The following is a 12700-nucleotide window of genomic DNA, read 5'->3' as shown; positions in this document are numbered from 1 at the left end:
TGGAAAGGTTCATTTGTGCCATATATTAGATTCCACATATAAGTGATATCATTTGGTGTTTGTCTTTCTCTTTCTGACTTACTTCACTTAGTATGAGAGTCTCTAGTTCCATGCATGTTGCTGTAAATGGCATTATTTTGTTCTTTTTATGGCTGAGTAGTATTCCATTGTGTGTATATATCACATCTTCTTAATCCATTCATCTGCTGATGGACATTTGGGTTGTTTCCATGTCTTGGTCACTGTGAACTGTGCTGCAATGAACATATGGGTGCATGTGTCTTTTTCAAGGAGTTTTGTCCAGATATATGCCCAAGAGTGGGATTGCTGGGTCATATGGTAGTTCTATATTTAGTTTTCTGAAGTACCTCCATACTGTTTTCCATAGTGGTTTTATCAATTTACATTCCCACCACACTGTCAGAAAATTTCTAAGGCAGATCCTCTGACGTACTACTCACCCGCATCCCCACAGATGGGGAAACTAAAATCCCAATGATGAGAACCTTGTCTGATGTCACAGGTGGCAGAGCTGGGAGCAGATCCAGGCCTCCTGATGTCCAGGCTGCTGTTGCTAAGAAACCACCCATCTAAGCTGGTCTCACCCTCTTGCTTAAACACCTTCTGTGGCTCCCTAGTGCCTATAAGACAAATTCCAAATTCAACCCACTCCACCATCTGGAGCTGCTGCCTTCAATGTCTTGATGTGATCTAGTGGTCAGGTGCATGAATTTTTTTTTTTTTTTTTTTTGGTTTTGTTTTTGGCGGTGCTTGCGGCATGCAGAAGTTCCCAGGCCAGACGTTCCATCAGATTCGAGCCACAGCAGTGACAACTCCGAGTCCTCAACCTCTAGGCCATCAGGGAACTCCAAGTGCATGAGTTCGGAAACTGCATGGTCCTAGGCTCTCATCTCTGTCCTGCTACATCACTGAACAGCTACTGCTATGTCCTGGTCTTGTGCAGAATGCTGGGTAAATACATCACCTTCTACCTGGGAACCTCAGGCAAGTTCTTTTACAGCTGTGACCCTCACTTTCCTTCTCGGCGTTTAATGACTAACAGACGTGGTCTGAGTCCAGTGCTCTGCCCAACATCTGGTGCCAGTGAGTCTCAGTAATTGGAGCTATTCTTTTCATCAGGATTATCATTCCCCCATCTGGGTACCCACAGCCTTTTCATGGGGGCAGGGCTGCTTTTTTTTTTTTTTTGCTTTTTAGGGCTGCACGGGTGGCATATGGAAGTTCCCAGGCTAGGGGTCAAATCAGAGCTACAGCTAAAGGCATAAGCCACAGCTACAGCAGTAAAGGATCCGAGTCTCATCTGTGACCTACACCCAAGCTCATGGCAACACCAGATCCTTATCCCACTGAGCAAGGCCAGGGATTGAACCTGCATCCTCATGGATACTAGTCGGATTTGTTTCCGCTGCACCACAACGGGAACTCCAGGGCTGGTTTTTATCATCTTCTACACAGTCACCATCTGGGAGATGGATATGTGGGCAATCTCTGGGGTCCTGAGGGGTTTCAGGCCCAGAGGATCGTTTGGGGCCCCTTTCAACAGAGAAGGAGGAGTTCCAGGTGGCTCTTGGCCCCAAAGCCTCTGGGCAGGATCTGAGGAGGGGCTGGGGGACTATCTGGCCAGCACAGTCCCCAGAATCCATGCCTCAGTCACCCTCTGTCTGGTTCTGGCCTCTCTCTGCCACCAACTTGCTGTGGGTGGGATTTTGTGCAAAGAGCCTCAGTCCTCCCCCCACCCCCAGCCACTGTCCCTGGTCCCGGCCCCCTGGAGTGATGTGGACACAGTGGAGGTAATGCAGGAATGAAAAACCCTCTGGAAAAACTGTGAAGGAGCCATGCGCCTGCAGGCACAGCCACCTGGGGGTGCATGGCAGGGGCACCGGTCTGGCCTCCCGCCAGGGCTCCGCTCTGGTCCAGCGCCCCCTCCCTTCCCGGCCCGCTCTCCCGCTCTCCCTCCCTCCGTACCCCCCTCCCTGGCAGCTCAGAACGCTGGCTCCCGGCATGCCGCGCGCTGCTGACAGCCTTATAAATAGTCGCCTTTGCAGGCGGCCCGGCAGGACGGGTAGGGCACGCACTGGCCCCGGAGCCCACTCGCACCCCTCCCCCAGGTCAGTGTGTGCCCGTGTGTGTGCCTGTGCACGTGAAGGGGGGCGCCCCTGCAGGGAGTGGGGGAGCCACACGCACCTGGGGAGGGGGGTCTGCGTGCTTGCGTGTGGCAAGGTATTCTTGGGGTTTGTGTGGCTGTGTGTTGGTATTCTTGGTTGTGATCTGAATGCATCTGCCTGCTTGTATTCTCCAGGCTCTGCTCTGGGTATTTGTGCCACACTGTGTGTGCCTTTGTGGATGGGGGTGTGTGTGTGTGTGTCCCAGCCGCCGTGACAGTCACCCCTTTGTCCCACTGGCACTCCTGGGGCTCCAGGTCCCTGCCCTTGGCACGGCCCAGCTCGGGCGGGCCCGGGGAGGGGGCGCTGTGGCTTGACTCCCTGCCCCAGGACCGGGGCGGGAGCAGACTAGGGGATAGGAGGAGCGATCCCGTCTTGTTTCGAGTGCTGGGGGCACGGAAGGCAAGCCCCCTCATGATTGTGCCTGCCCCTGCCTCCTGAAAGGTCAGGGGCTCTGTGGGAGCTCGGGGGCCCAGCCCACGGGGCCTTTCCTGAGTATTGCTCAGCTACCTACCTAGGACTCTTGAGCAGCAGCAGGACAGAGCCTGGGGGTACAGGCCCAGAGAGGGCATACCAGCTGCCCAAGGTCACACAGCTGAATGATAGAGTTGGGATTTGAACCCTAGCCAATCGCCAACCCCTGGGAAGGTGCTTTTGGTCAGGAGCTGGGAAACCTGGGTCTCGCTCTGGCCTTGCCCTGTGACTGAGGTTAAGTCACTGTCCCTCTGGGCCTCTGTTCCCCAGGCCCCTCAGCAGACCACCTAGTCATGCTAGGAGTTACCTTGGCCCTGACTTGGGGGCCTTATAAGGCCTGGGTGCTGAGCCCGTAACCTAACTCTGTCCCGGACCCCTGGCCTCTGTGTGGACTCCTCACAACCAAGTTATTTTGGGCCAAGAAATGGCAGGTGCCAGCAGGACAGAGGGGCTTAGGTTACCAGGAGCAGGTGGGGCAGGGTAGGTCGAGGCCACTCCTCAGGGTGTCTCTGCAGGCTGTCCCTGGCCTGGGGACCCTCTCCCTCCCCCACCAGCTATGGAGGGACATTGGCCGCTCTGACCCTTTCTTAAGCACACTCAGCAGGAAAGAGGCTATAACTCATACCCCACGGGTGGCAGGACGGTCAGCAAAGCTGCCGAAGGACCTAGGGGTTGCCAGGCCCAGGGCAACAGAAAATGCGGCCCCATGTATGACCCCAGCCAGGCCCTGGAGCAAGTCTCTCCTGCTCTCCAAGCCTTACTTCCTGGGAGTTCCCGTCGTGGTGCAGCAGGATCGAATTTGACTAGGAACCATGAGGTTGTCGGTTCGATCCCTGGCCTCACTCAGTGGGTTAAGGATCTGGCATTGCTGTGGCTGTGGTATAGGCTGGAGGCTACAGCTGCGATTCGACCTCTAGCCTGGGAACCTCCATGTGCTGCGGGTGTGGCCCTAAAAAGACAAAAAACAAAACAAAACAAAACAAAACCCCAAAAAACAAGCCTCACTTCCCTCCCAAGATGACTGTAAGGATGAAGCAAAGCTCCCAGCTTTTGCTCCACCAGGGCCAAGGCCAGTCTGGCGGGATTCAGGCCTGCAGGACAACAGAGAGGCCCAGAACAGTGAGGGTTGTGCAACGCTGGGAGATGGTCGGAGGAGGCACCTCCCAGCGTGAGAGTGGAGGGCAGAGTCCCGGAAGGCTTCCTGAAGGAGGTGACACCTGAACTGAGTCCTAAACAGTAGCACCTTGGGGAAAGGCATCCAGGTATTGGGTGCAACCTTAGCCGGGACCTGGAGGGGGACACGATCACGGTGGGTAAGCGAGCTCCACGCAGGCCCAACAGCAGCTGATGAGGCTGTAGGCCGTGGTGGGGGCCAGGTTGCCGGGCCCTGTCAGCTTCCTTAGGCTTTATGTGGGGAACCGAAGGGGCCACACGTGGAAGGGTTTTGAGCCGGTGGGTGACATGGTCTGATGCTTATCAGACGAAATCCTGCAGATGACCTGGTGGGTATGAGGCTGGGGAGGCCCACGGGAGGCTGGGGAAGAAGCCGGTTCTCATGCTCGGAACAAGGAAGTGACAGGGAGGTCACAGCCTGGGGAGACGTTCAGGGCTGGGACATGCACGTGTCAGGTGGAGGTGGGTGGGGGAGAAGGTGCTTGTGCTGACCCGGGCCTCTGGCTGCGGGATCAGACACTGTCTAGTGTCTGGGTGTCTGCGGGGTCTCCAGGCCTGTCCAGAGGCTGTGGATGGATGAGGCTGGGGACAGAGGCCTGGGCCGGCTGGGCAAAGATGGGGGTCCTGAAGCCAACGGTGAGAGGGTGGACTGGAGGCCTGGGGTGGGCGTCCCAGGCAGCAGGAATGCTGGCCGAGGGTCAAGTGTCTGTGACGGGGTTGCTGGTGGCCTTGGGAAGGGCTGGTGGGTGGGGAATAAAGAAGTGGAGGCCAGGAGTACCCACTTTGGCACAACAGGATCGGCAGTGTCTTGGGAGTGCTGGGACGCAGGTTCTATCCCCAGGCCAGCACGGTGGGTTAAGGATCCGGGGTTGCAGCAGTTGCAGCTTTGGTTGTGACGGTGACTCGGATCTGACCCCTGGCCTGGGACCTCCATATGCCATGGGGCAGCCAAAAGAGAAAAAAAATAAAAAAAGAAGTGGGGGCCGAAGATGTGTGTTGGCAACTCTGAAAAGACTAATGGGAAGCAAGGGGCAGGGGGAGATTGGGGAAGCAGAGGAGGAGGGGTGGATCCAGGAGGGGGTGGGCTTGATTCCCACGCTGAGAAGATGGAGCAGCGAAAAGAGGGGGCAGGGACCCCCTGGGGCTGGGGGAGGTGGAAATTGAGCCTGGGCAATGGGGAGAGCCTGGGTCCCCCCACCGCAGGTAAGGATCCTAGGGGCTGTGGCCACATGCGTGGCCCTGCGGCTTTGTCCCCCTCAGGTGTCTGCGTCCCTTTGAGCACCCTGGTCCCCAGGCCATCTCAATGAAGATGCGTGCAGCTTCCCTCCCATCGGGCCGCCTCCCGGGCTTTTCTCGGCCCTGGGGAGCGTTGTCAAGGCGCGGGGCAGACGCAGGACCCAGGGCCGGCTTTCTGGGACTTGTGAGCAGAGCAGCTCCGCCATTGCTGGTGCAGCTAGCCGTTTACACCTCTTGGTGTCCTTTTCACCACCAGCCAGGCCCCGAGGGAAGAGGTGGACAGGAGTGGGCTGCTGTGCCCTGTGACAGGTGAGGCAGCGGAGGCACACGCAGGAAGGTCTCTCAGCCTCCTGGGCCTTTCCTGCCCCCCAGCGTCCCCCTGCTCCCTCAGGGGATGGTCAGGGCCTGGCTGCCCCGCCCGGCTGGGCAGGAACGGAGCCCGTGGGGAAGACTCCCCCTCACCCGCCCCACCTTGTCTTGCAGAGCGCTGACTCGGCTCCCCGGACCGCGGCAGGATGGAAGGTACGAGGCTCCTCCCCTTTTCTGCCCGCAGCCTGGGCCTCAGTGTGCCCATCTGTTAAGGGGGTGTGATTTGGGGAGACTTTCGGGAAGGTTTGGAGGTGGCTCTGGGGCAGCCAGAAGGGGATGTGCCAGCTCCAAGATTAATTTTAGAAGGGCTGGGGCCTCCTGGAGGCTCCCAAGGGCCCCACAGCACACCTCCAACACTGGTATTTATAGAGCTGAGTCTCTGGCTCTTTCTGGAGAGGGGGTGGCGCTGGCGAGGGAAGGCCTGCCCTGTGCAGACGCCCTGAGCCTGCAAATGCCAAAGTTATCAAGGACACGTTCCTGGCCCTCTCCGGGGCTGGTGGGGGTGGGTCTTGAGGATGTCTTGGGCCCTCCTGGCTCCGAGGGGCTGGGACCTGGACGGAGACTTGGGCAGAGAGCCCGGCTGGCCCACCTCCAGGCAGCACCACCCGTCCCATCCCTGGTGCTGGGCCTCAGCCTGGGCAACTCTTAAAGGAGCCCAGCAGGCCTGGCTGCTGCTGCTGCTGCTGCTGCTGCTGCTGCTGCCGCGGCCTGAGGCCGGCAGTCCTCCTCCACCCCTGGGGCTCTACACATCGGCCACCACTGGGCTGTGGCCCCCCCACCCCCCCAGGCTTGGACCCATCACATGACAGCAGACGCGGGGAGCCCACTGGGAAAGGGGCTCTTCTGACAGCGCCTCTCTACCTCCAGCCCCAGGGCTGGAAAGGCCCTCGGGAGCTGCTGAACTCACCTCCCCACTGGGACAGGAACTCCTTTCCTAAGGGCACAGAGCGAGGGGAAGGCCGGGCGGCCTGGGAAGAGGCCCCGGTCCAGCGCCCGGTCTGGCATCTCTGAAACAGGCCCCCGCCTCTCCAGGCCTCGGCTGCCCTCTGTCTGGTGGGGCTGTGGGCTTGCTGGGCTCTGAGCGCCGAGGAGGTTGAGGTTGAAACCTAAGCTCGCCTCCGTCTCCGAGCAAGGGTTCCACATGCCCACCACAGCCCTCCTCCCTGGCAACCGTCTCCCGGGCAACACGTGTTGTGGTTGCCAACTCGGCACTGGTACCGCCCAGAGAAGGCAGGCCCAGGGCCTGGGGCAGGCCCAGGGCCTGGGGGTGGGTGGGCAGTGGGGAGGTTTGGGGACACAGCCCAACAGGACCATGGGGGCCTGCTGCTCGGCACGAGACCTCCGCAGTGTGGAAGACTCTAAAGCCAGAGGTGACCTGGCACCTCGGTCCAGCCACCCACAGGGAGGGACCGAGAGGGTTGGCCTCTGAGCCTCCAAGAGGGTCCCTCTCCCAGCCTGGGCCGAGCCCATAGCCTCCAGGCCTTTGTCTCTGTGGGTCTCTCCGCCGGGGACCCCCACTTCTCCCTGACCTGCCCCAGTCTCTCTGACATTTCCTTGCCTCTATGGGCTGTGACTCATCTGCCTCCCCAGAAGGACATGAGCCGTGTCTGTCCGGCTGCCTGAGGCCCTGCACAGGCCTGGGACTCCGGAGGTGCTTCTGGCTCTTTGTCCAGTGAGTCCCTGAACCCTGCTCCTCTCTTCTCTCCCACAGAGAAGCTGAAGAAAAGCAAGATCATCTTTGTGGTGGGTGAGTCCAAGGCAGGCGGGCGCGGCAGCAAACAGGGCAGGCCCTGGGGTGGGGGGGAGCCTGGGCCCGGGGGCTGCACCCGGGGCTTTGCCCCCATTTCGCTGGGTGGCCCCGGGCAGACCCTGTCCCTGCTGGGGCCCTGTTTCTCGGGGCTTCTGAATGGGGGGGGCGCTTGCAGGCGGGCCCGGCTCGGGGAAGGGCACCCAGTGTGAGAAGATTGTCCAGAAGTACGGCTACACCCACCTCTCCACCGGGGACCTCCTGCGGGCCGAGGTCAGCTCGGGCTCGGCCAGGGGCAAGATGCTGTCGGAAATCATGGAGAAGGGGCAGCTGGTGCCACTGGTGAGTGGGCCCCTGCGGGGCGCGGGGTGGGGGGGCGATGGTGGCCCCGAGTGGACACCAGCCAGCAAAGCCCATGACACACTGGCCAGGCTGATCCTGACCTTCCCCGGCTCCAAAGCTTCCCGAGGGTCCCCGTTGCCCTTGGCAGAAAGCTCCTTCCAGCAGCTCCCAAGAGCCTCCAGGACCTGCCCTGCGGACCCCTCCAGCCTCACGCCACCCAGGCTCCCTCCAGCTCTCTACCCCGCCCCCCTCAGCCTTTCTGTCCCCTCACACTGATCACACTCCTTCCTGCCTAGAATCTTCTTTCCGCCTTGGCTTTTAGGCCTTGCTGACTCCTCAGATTGGGGCTAAGGACCCCCCCCCACCTTTATACTCCAGTAGCTCCCCTTCTTCGCCCATATGACCCAGGTGGTGCTTGGGGACTGTAAATCAGCTGTGTGGTTGTCCCCTCTGTAGCCTGTGAGTTTGCAGGGGGGAGGGGCTCCGTCAGGCTTGGTCCGCGGATGAAGAAATGAATGAATGAATGAAGGCTTTGATCAATCAGTCGAGTCTTCACCGTTCAGAGAAGGCTTCCTGGAGGGGGAAGCCTGTGCAGGAAATCTGTGTTCGGGCAGAGGGCATTTCTGGCTGCCGAGGCCCGAGGAGGAGTGGAGAAGGGGGGCTCATGGCACCCCCTTCTTTTGTCGTGCCCCAGGAGACAGTGTTGGACATGCTCCGAGACGCCATGGTGGCCAAAGTAGATACTTCCAAAGGCTTCCTGATCGACGGCTACCCCCGGGAGGTGAAGCAGGGGGAAGAGTTTGAGCGGAAGGTAAGGTGTGACTTGGCCGGGGGTGGGGGGGCGGGGGGGAGGTGGCCTTGGAGCTGTAATGTGGGGGAACCAGGCAGAGGCTGCTGAGATGCAGGGAAGGAGGGAGGGAGGAGGGAAAACAGGGGAGACCTTCTGGAAGTCTTTCTAGAGTCTAGAGGGGAGTCTATAGAAGAAGAGGAGGCTCCAGGGTGGGGTGTTCACACACCTGGCCTCAGGTTCCAGCTCAGCCCCTTGACACCAAACCTCAGTGTCCCCAGCTGCAAAATGGGGAGAGACAGTTTGCAGCTGCCTTGAGGGGCAGCATGGGGATTAGAGAGAGTGCACCCTTCAAAAGCGGGGCTTGGGGAGGGGAGTTCCTGCTGGGGCCCATGGGGATTGGTGTCATCTCTGCAGTATCAGGACATGGGTTCGAGCCCCGGCCTGGCACAATGGGTTAAAGGATTCGGCGTAGGTCGCAGCTGTGGCTGGGATCTGATCCCTGGCCTGGGAGTTCTATATGCTATGGGGCAGCTGAAAATGGAAAAAAAAAAAAAACCCACAAAAGTGGGGCTTGGCACCCCATAAACACATGGTCAGGGGGCAGGGAACAGGATGGACAGGGCTGGAAGGGTGAGGCTGGTGTGCAGAGAACAGAATCAGCGGGACAGGGCCACCAGGAGTGATGAGGGAGAGGGAGGTTCCCGCTGGGCTGAGGCCTCGAATGTCACAGACAGGAGTCTGGTCCCCTTCCAGGCACCACAGGGAATCTGGCTGGAAAGAATGGGCCTTGAGGAGGGTGGCTCTGGGCTGCCTGGAGCGGGGGCCCATGGGAAGGCCTTCCACGGGGTGGGGGCCCCTCCCCCAAACACACATGTCCTGGCCCATGTGCACACAGGTGAACAAGCACGTGTCCCTGGGCCCCTAGGGACAGAAACATACATGCACACGCACAAGCCCAGCGGCCTATGCCCTCATGTGCACAGGCCTGTCATGTATACACACACATGCAACGTGTGTACACAGATGCAGTCATCCGAACAGAGATGCGCGCGCGTGCACACACACACACACACACACACACACACGTGCACCCAGACCTCCGATGTCACAGGCCACACAGTGGAAACAGATGAAGCTGCCAGTGCTTAGGAGGAGGGCGAGGTCAGCGAGGATGGCTGGGGACTTGGGACGGGGGCTGGGGGGGCGGTTTCTTGGCAGTGGGGATGCCTGCGGGGAAGACCCGGCATTTTTTTTTTTTGTCTTTTTGTCTCTTGAGGGCCGCACCTGTAGCATATGGTGGTTCCCAGGCTAGGGGTGTAATCAGAGCTGCAGCTGCCAGCCTACACCACAGCTCATGGCAACGCCAGATCCTTAACCCACTGAGCGACGCCAGGGATCGAACCCACAACCTCATGGTTCCTAGTCAGATTCGTTTCCACTGAGCCACAACAGGAACTCCAGGACTGGGCATCTTAGTGGGCCTGGAGCAGGACAGACCTCCACTTCCACTGCCCGTCTCTGTGAGGCTGGACCCTCTTTGGGCTTCCGTAGCTTTGAGCTTCATCCAGAGGGAGGATACTATATTTCTTGACCTCTGAGTGGATGCAGGACCTCAAGAAAGTGTCTGTCCTGATCTGGGCCTCAGTTTCCCTGTCTCTGAAATGGGCACATTGACTGGGCTTCTTTCAGGCAGGGAGGTCATTGCCCCTGAGGTCAGAGGCCAGGCAGCGCTGAGGCACGTCCTAATGCACTAGGTGTGATGTCACCTCAGGGTCACATCTAGAAAATGCGATTAATGAAAGTCCTCGTCCCTCCTGGGGCTGTCAGGGGCACTACTGTGGGTGCTGAGCTCGCACAGAGCCCAGCCCTACTGGGGCCTCCGGAGGTCGGGGCACCTGGTGTTCTTGGCTCTGGACACCAGGGGGCGCCTGGGCCTCACTGAAGGAGGACTGGTGCACCTTCCAAATCTTCCTGGTGGATGAAATGCTTATTCTGACAGTGACATTGTTCAGAACCCCCAGAGCTCAGCGGTCTCTTGCACCTTCACTCAGCCCTTATTCCTTTGTCAAGTTCATATCCAACAGGTATCAGAAATGTCTGCCTACCCTCAGGGGGTCCCGGCCTGGCGGGGGGAGGGACATTGAATAACTAACCAGGGGCCCTCCTGAGACAAGCTCGGCCCAAGTCAAGGGGACTGGAAGAGCATGTCCCAGAGAGCTGGACTGGTGGTGGCGGTGACGTCCAGGAAGATTGTTCTAGAAGGATGAGATTTTAGCTCAAATCCGAAGGCGAGCCTTTGATATTAAGGGAAGGGGTTCCCAGCAGAGGTTCCCAGCATGAGCAAAGGTCTGGCCCGGAGGAGGCGGGTCAGAGCCCAGACCACCGACAAGAGAGCAAAGGAGACGCAGGGGATGCGGAGTGGGGTGGGCAGGGCAGGTAAAGGGGTTTGGACTGTCTCTTGAGGGTACTGGGGAGCCATGGAGGAGGTTGGAGCAGAGGAGGGGCAGGGCTGGGGAAGGGCTTGAAGGTCTGGGTAGGTCTCCAGGGAGGCCTCAGAAGTGAGAAAACGGTGACAAGACGGCCCCAGGGGGCAGAAATAGGGCCCCTGTGACTAGACTAGTGTGCCCCCTCGCAGATCGGACAGCCCACACTGCTGCTGTATGTGGACGCGGGCCCTGAGACCATGACCAAGCGGCTCCTGAAGCGCGGAGAGACCAGTGGGCGCGTGGACGACAACGAAGAGACCATCAAGAAGCGGCTGGAGACCTACTACAAGGCCACAGAGCCCGTCATTGCCTTCTACGAGAAACGTGGCATCGTTCGCAAGGTGCGGGCCCAACGGTGCCCTTGGAAACCTGGGTCTTTGCTGGGCTGGGCTTCAAATTGCTGTGACCTGCAGCCAGCCCTCCTATCTGGGCCTTGATTTCCCCACTGGTTCCATAAGAGGCTGCTGTCCGCTAAGGCCGGGCTCAGGGGGGCCTGGCCTGGCCTCTAGGGGTGCTCAGCCCCCTGCTTCGGTGGTGGGGGTGCCGCCCAGCCCTTCCTGGCACCCTGCGCTCATGGCCCGTCTCCCCGCAGGTCAATGCCGAAGGCTCCGTGGACGATGTCTTCTCGCAGGTGTGCACCCACTTGGACACCCTCAAGTAGCCAAGCTGGAGCCCCTTCCCCTGCTCAGAGCCCCGCCCTGCCCTCATCCTGACTGGGCCCTCCCGGCCTGCGCTCAGCGCCGCCGCCCTGCCCGGCTGGAGCACAGGCAGAGGAAGCCACTTTATCCTGTTTTCATGGACAGCCGAACACTAAAGGAATTTCCAAGGACATTCGATTTTACTCCTGTTTCTTTGCTTCCATCAAGCTTCCATCACGGGGTATGGCCACCCCTGCCTTGGGGCTCCAGCCCCTCACCCTCCCGTTCCTCCTCGGGGGCCCTCAGCCCACCTCAGCCAGAGCCTCCCTCCTAGCTCAGCGTGCCAGGCCCTGGGCTGTGCCAGGCCTGGGGATGCTGGGTGACCTGGGCGAAATCCTGGCTCTTGGGGACTTGTGGCTGGGCAGAGCTGGGCCCTGGCCTGGGCTCCACTGCATCCTTGCTGCATGGCCTTGGCCCTGACCCCGCATCTCTCTCTGAGTTTGCTCTCTGGCCCTAGCCCCCGTCGAGCACTGGGCTGTGGCAGGCAGCATTGTCATGGGCTGTGGGGGCTTCCTGGGCAGTGGAGTCGGCACCCATCAGCTGAGTGGGCAGTGAATTGCTTCCTTGGTGCAAGAAGCTCTGAGGGTCTGGAAGGTGCATGGGGCTTGAAAGCGGCATCATGGTCAGAGGTGCCTCCCAATGTGTGACCCTGGACAGGTCACAACGGGCCCTTCCCAAGCCCATTCCCAAATCTACACTAGGCTCCTCCCCCACGCCTGCCCCCAAAGTTAGGACGAGAACACACTGAGCTGGGGGGGGTGTTGTCAGTTACCACGGCCTGTGGGATGAGAGACCAAGCAGCCTTGGCCGGGGGGCGGGGGGGGGGGGGCAGTGGCGGAGGTGCTTTGCTTTGGGGTGGGTGCTCGAGAATCCCGGGAAGAACCATCTTGCCTCTTCTCTTTCACTCTCGGACCTCATCATGGAGAAAGTTTCCATTGGTGCTCACGTGTCCCTAACCCCTGTCCCAAGCCCAGCTGGCTCCCTTTGAAGCCAAGAGGGCCTTCAGCGGGCCACCCTCAGCTGAAACAAAGTCCTGTGGGGGCCGAAGGTGCCCGTTGTGTGTCCCCTTCTACTTATGGCAGGCGTGGCTGGTGTTCCATTTACAGCAGTTATTTCAACTTTCCTTTGAAATAAACATATTTAAGTTATAAGAGGCGAGTGTATGGAAAGAAGAACATCAAGAAATGATGGTACAGGGGAGG

At 59.6% G+C, this 12700-nt stretch overlaps 2 protein-coding genes across 6 annotated transcripts in view; one reads left to right on the top strand and one right to left on the bottom strand.

The window, feature by feature from the left end:
* The window catches only part of STXBP1 (syntaxin binding protein 1), a 775650-nt gene that overhangs the window by 523971 nt on the left and 238979 nt on the right, over positions 1-12700 (bottom strand). The gene's annotated exons all lie outside the window — the stretch shown is intronic.
* AK1 (adenylate kinase 1) lies at positions 2049-12646 on the top strand. 5 transcript variants are annotated; one of them, NM_001444817.1, is given in 8 exon segments: positions 2074-2129; positions 5323-5375; positions 5550-5588; positions 7147-7182; positions 7361-7524; positions 8219-8335; positions 10950-11141; positions 11393-12646. In NM_001444817.1, coding segments are annotated over 6 exon segments (585 nt in total). In that variant the 5' UTR covers positions 2074-2129; positions 5323-5375; positions 5550-5581; the 3' UTR covers positions 11462-12646.

The sequence above is a fragment of the Sus scrofa genome, chromosome 1, assembly GCF_054392235.1.
Source record: "Sus scrofa isolate SSC_HxYL_T2T_F1_AM1 chromosome 1, Sscrofa_HxYL_maternal_Yorkshire_Landrace_v2.0, whole genome shotgun sequence".
Classification (NCBI taxonomy): Eukaryota; Metazoa; Chordata; class Mammalia; order Artiodactyla; family Suidae; genus Sus; species Sus scrofa.
Note: the sequence above shows the minus strand (reverse complement) of the source record. Positions and strands in the feature narration are given on the sequence as shown.

Excerpts from the sequence above, each read along its gene's own strand:
- AK1 (XM_084994845.1), top strand. Across the intron at positions 7,525-8,218 it reads AGGGGCAGCTGGTGCCACTG|GAGACAGTGTTGGACATGCT; the intron begins GTGAGTGGGCCC and ends GTCGTGCCCCAG. Across the intron at positions 8,336-10,949 it reads GGGAAGAGTTTGAGCGGAAG|ATCGGACAGCCCACACTGCT; the intron begins GTAAGGTGTGAC and ends GCCCCCTCGCAG.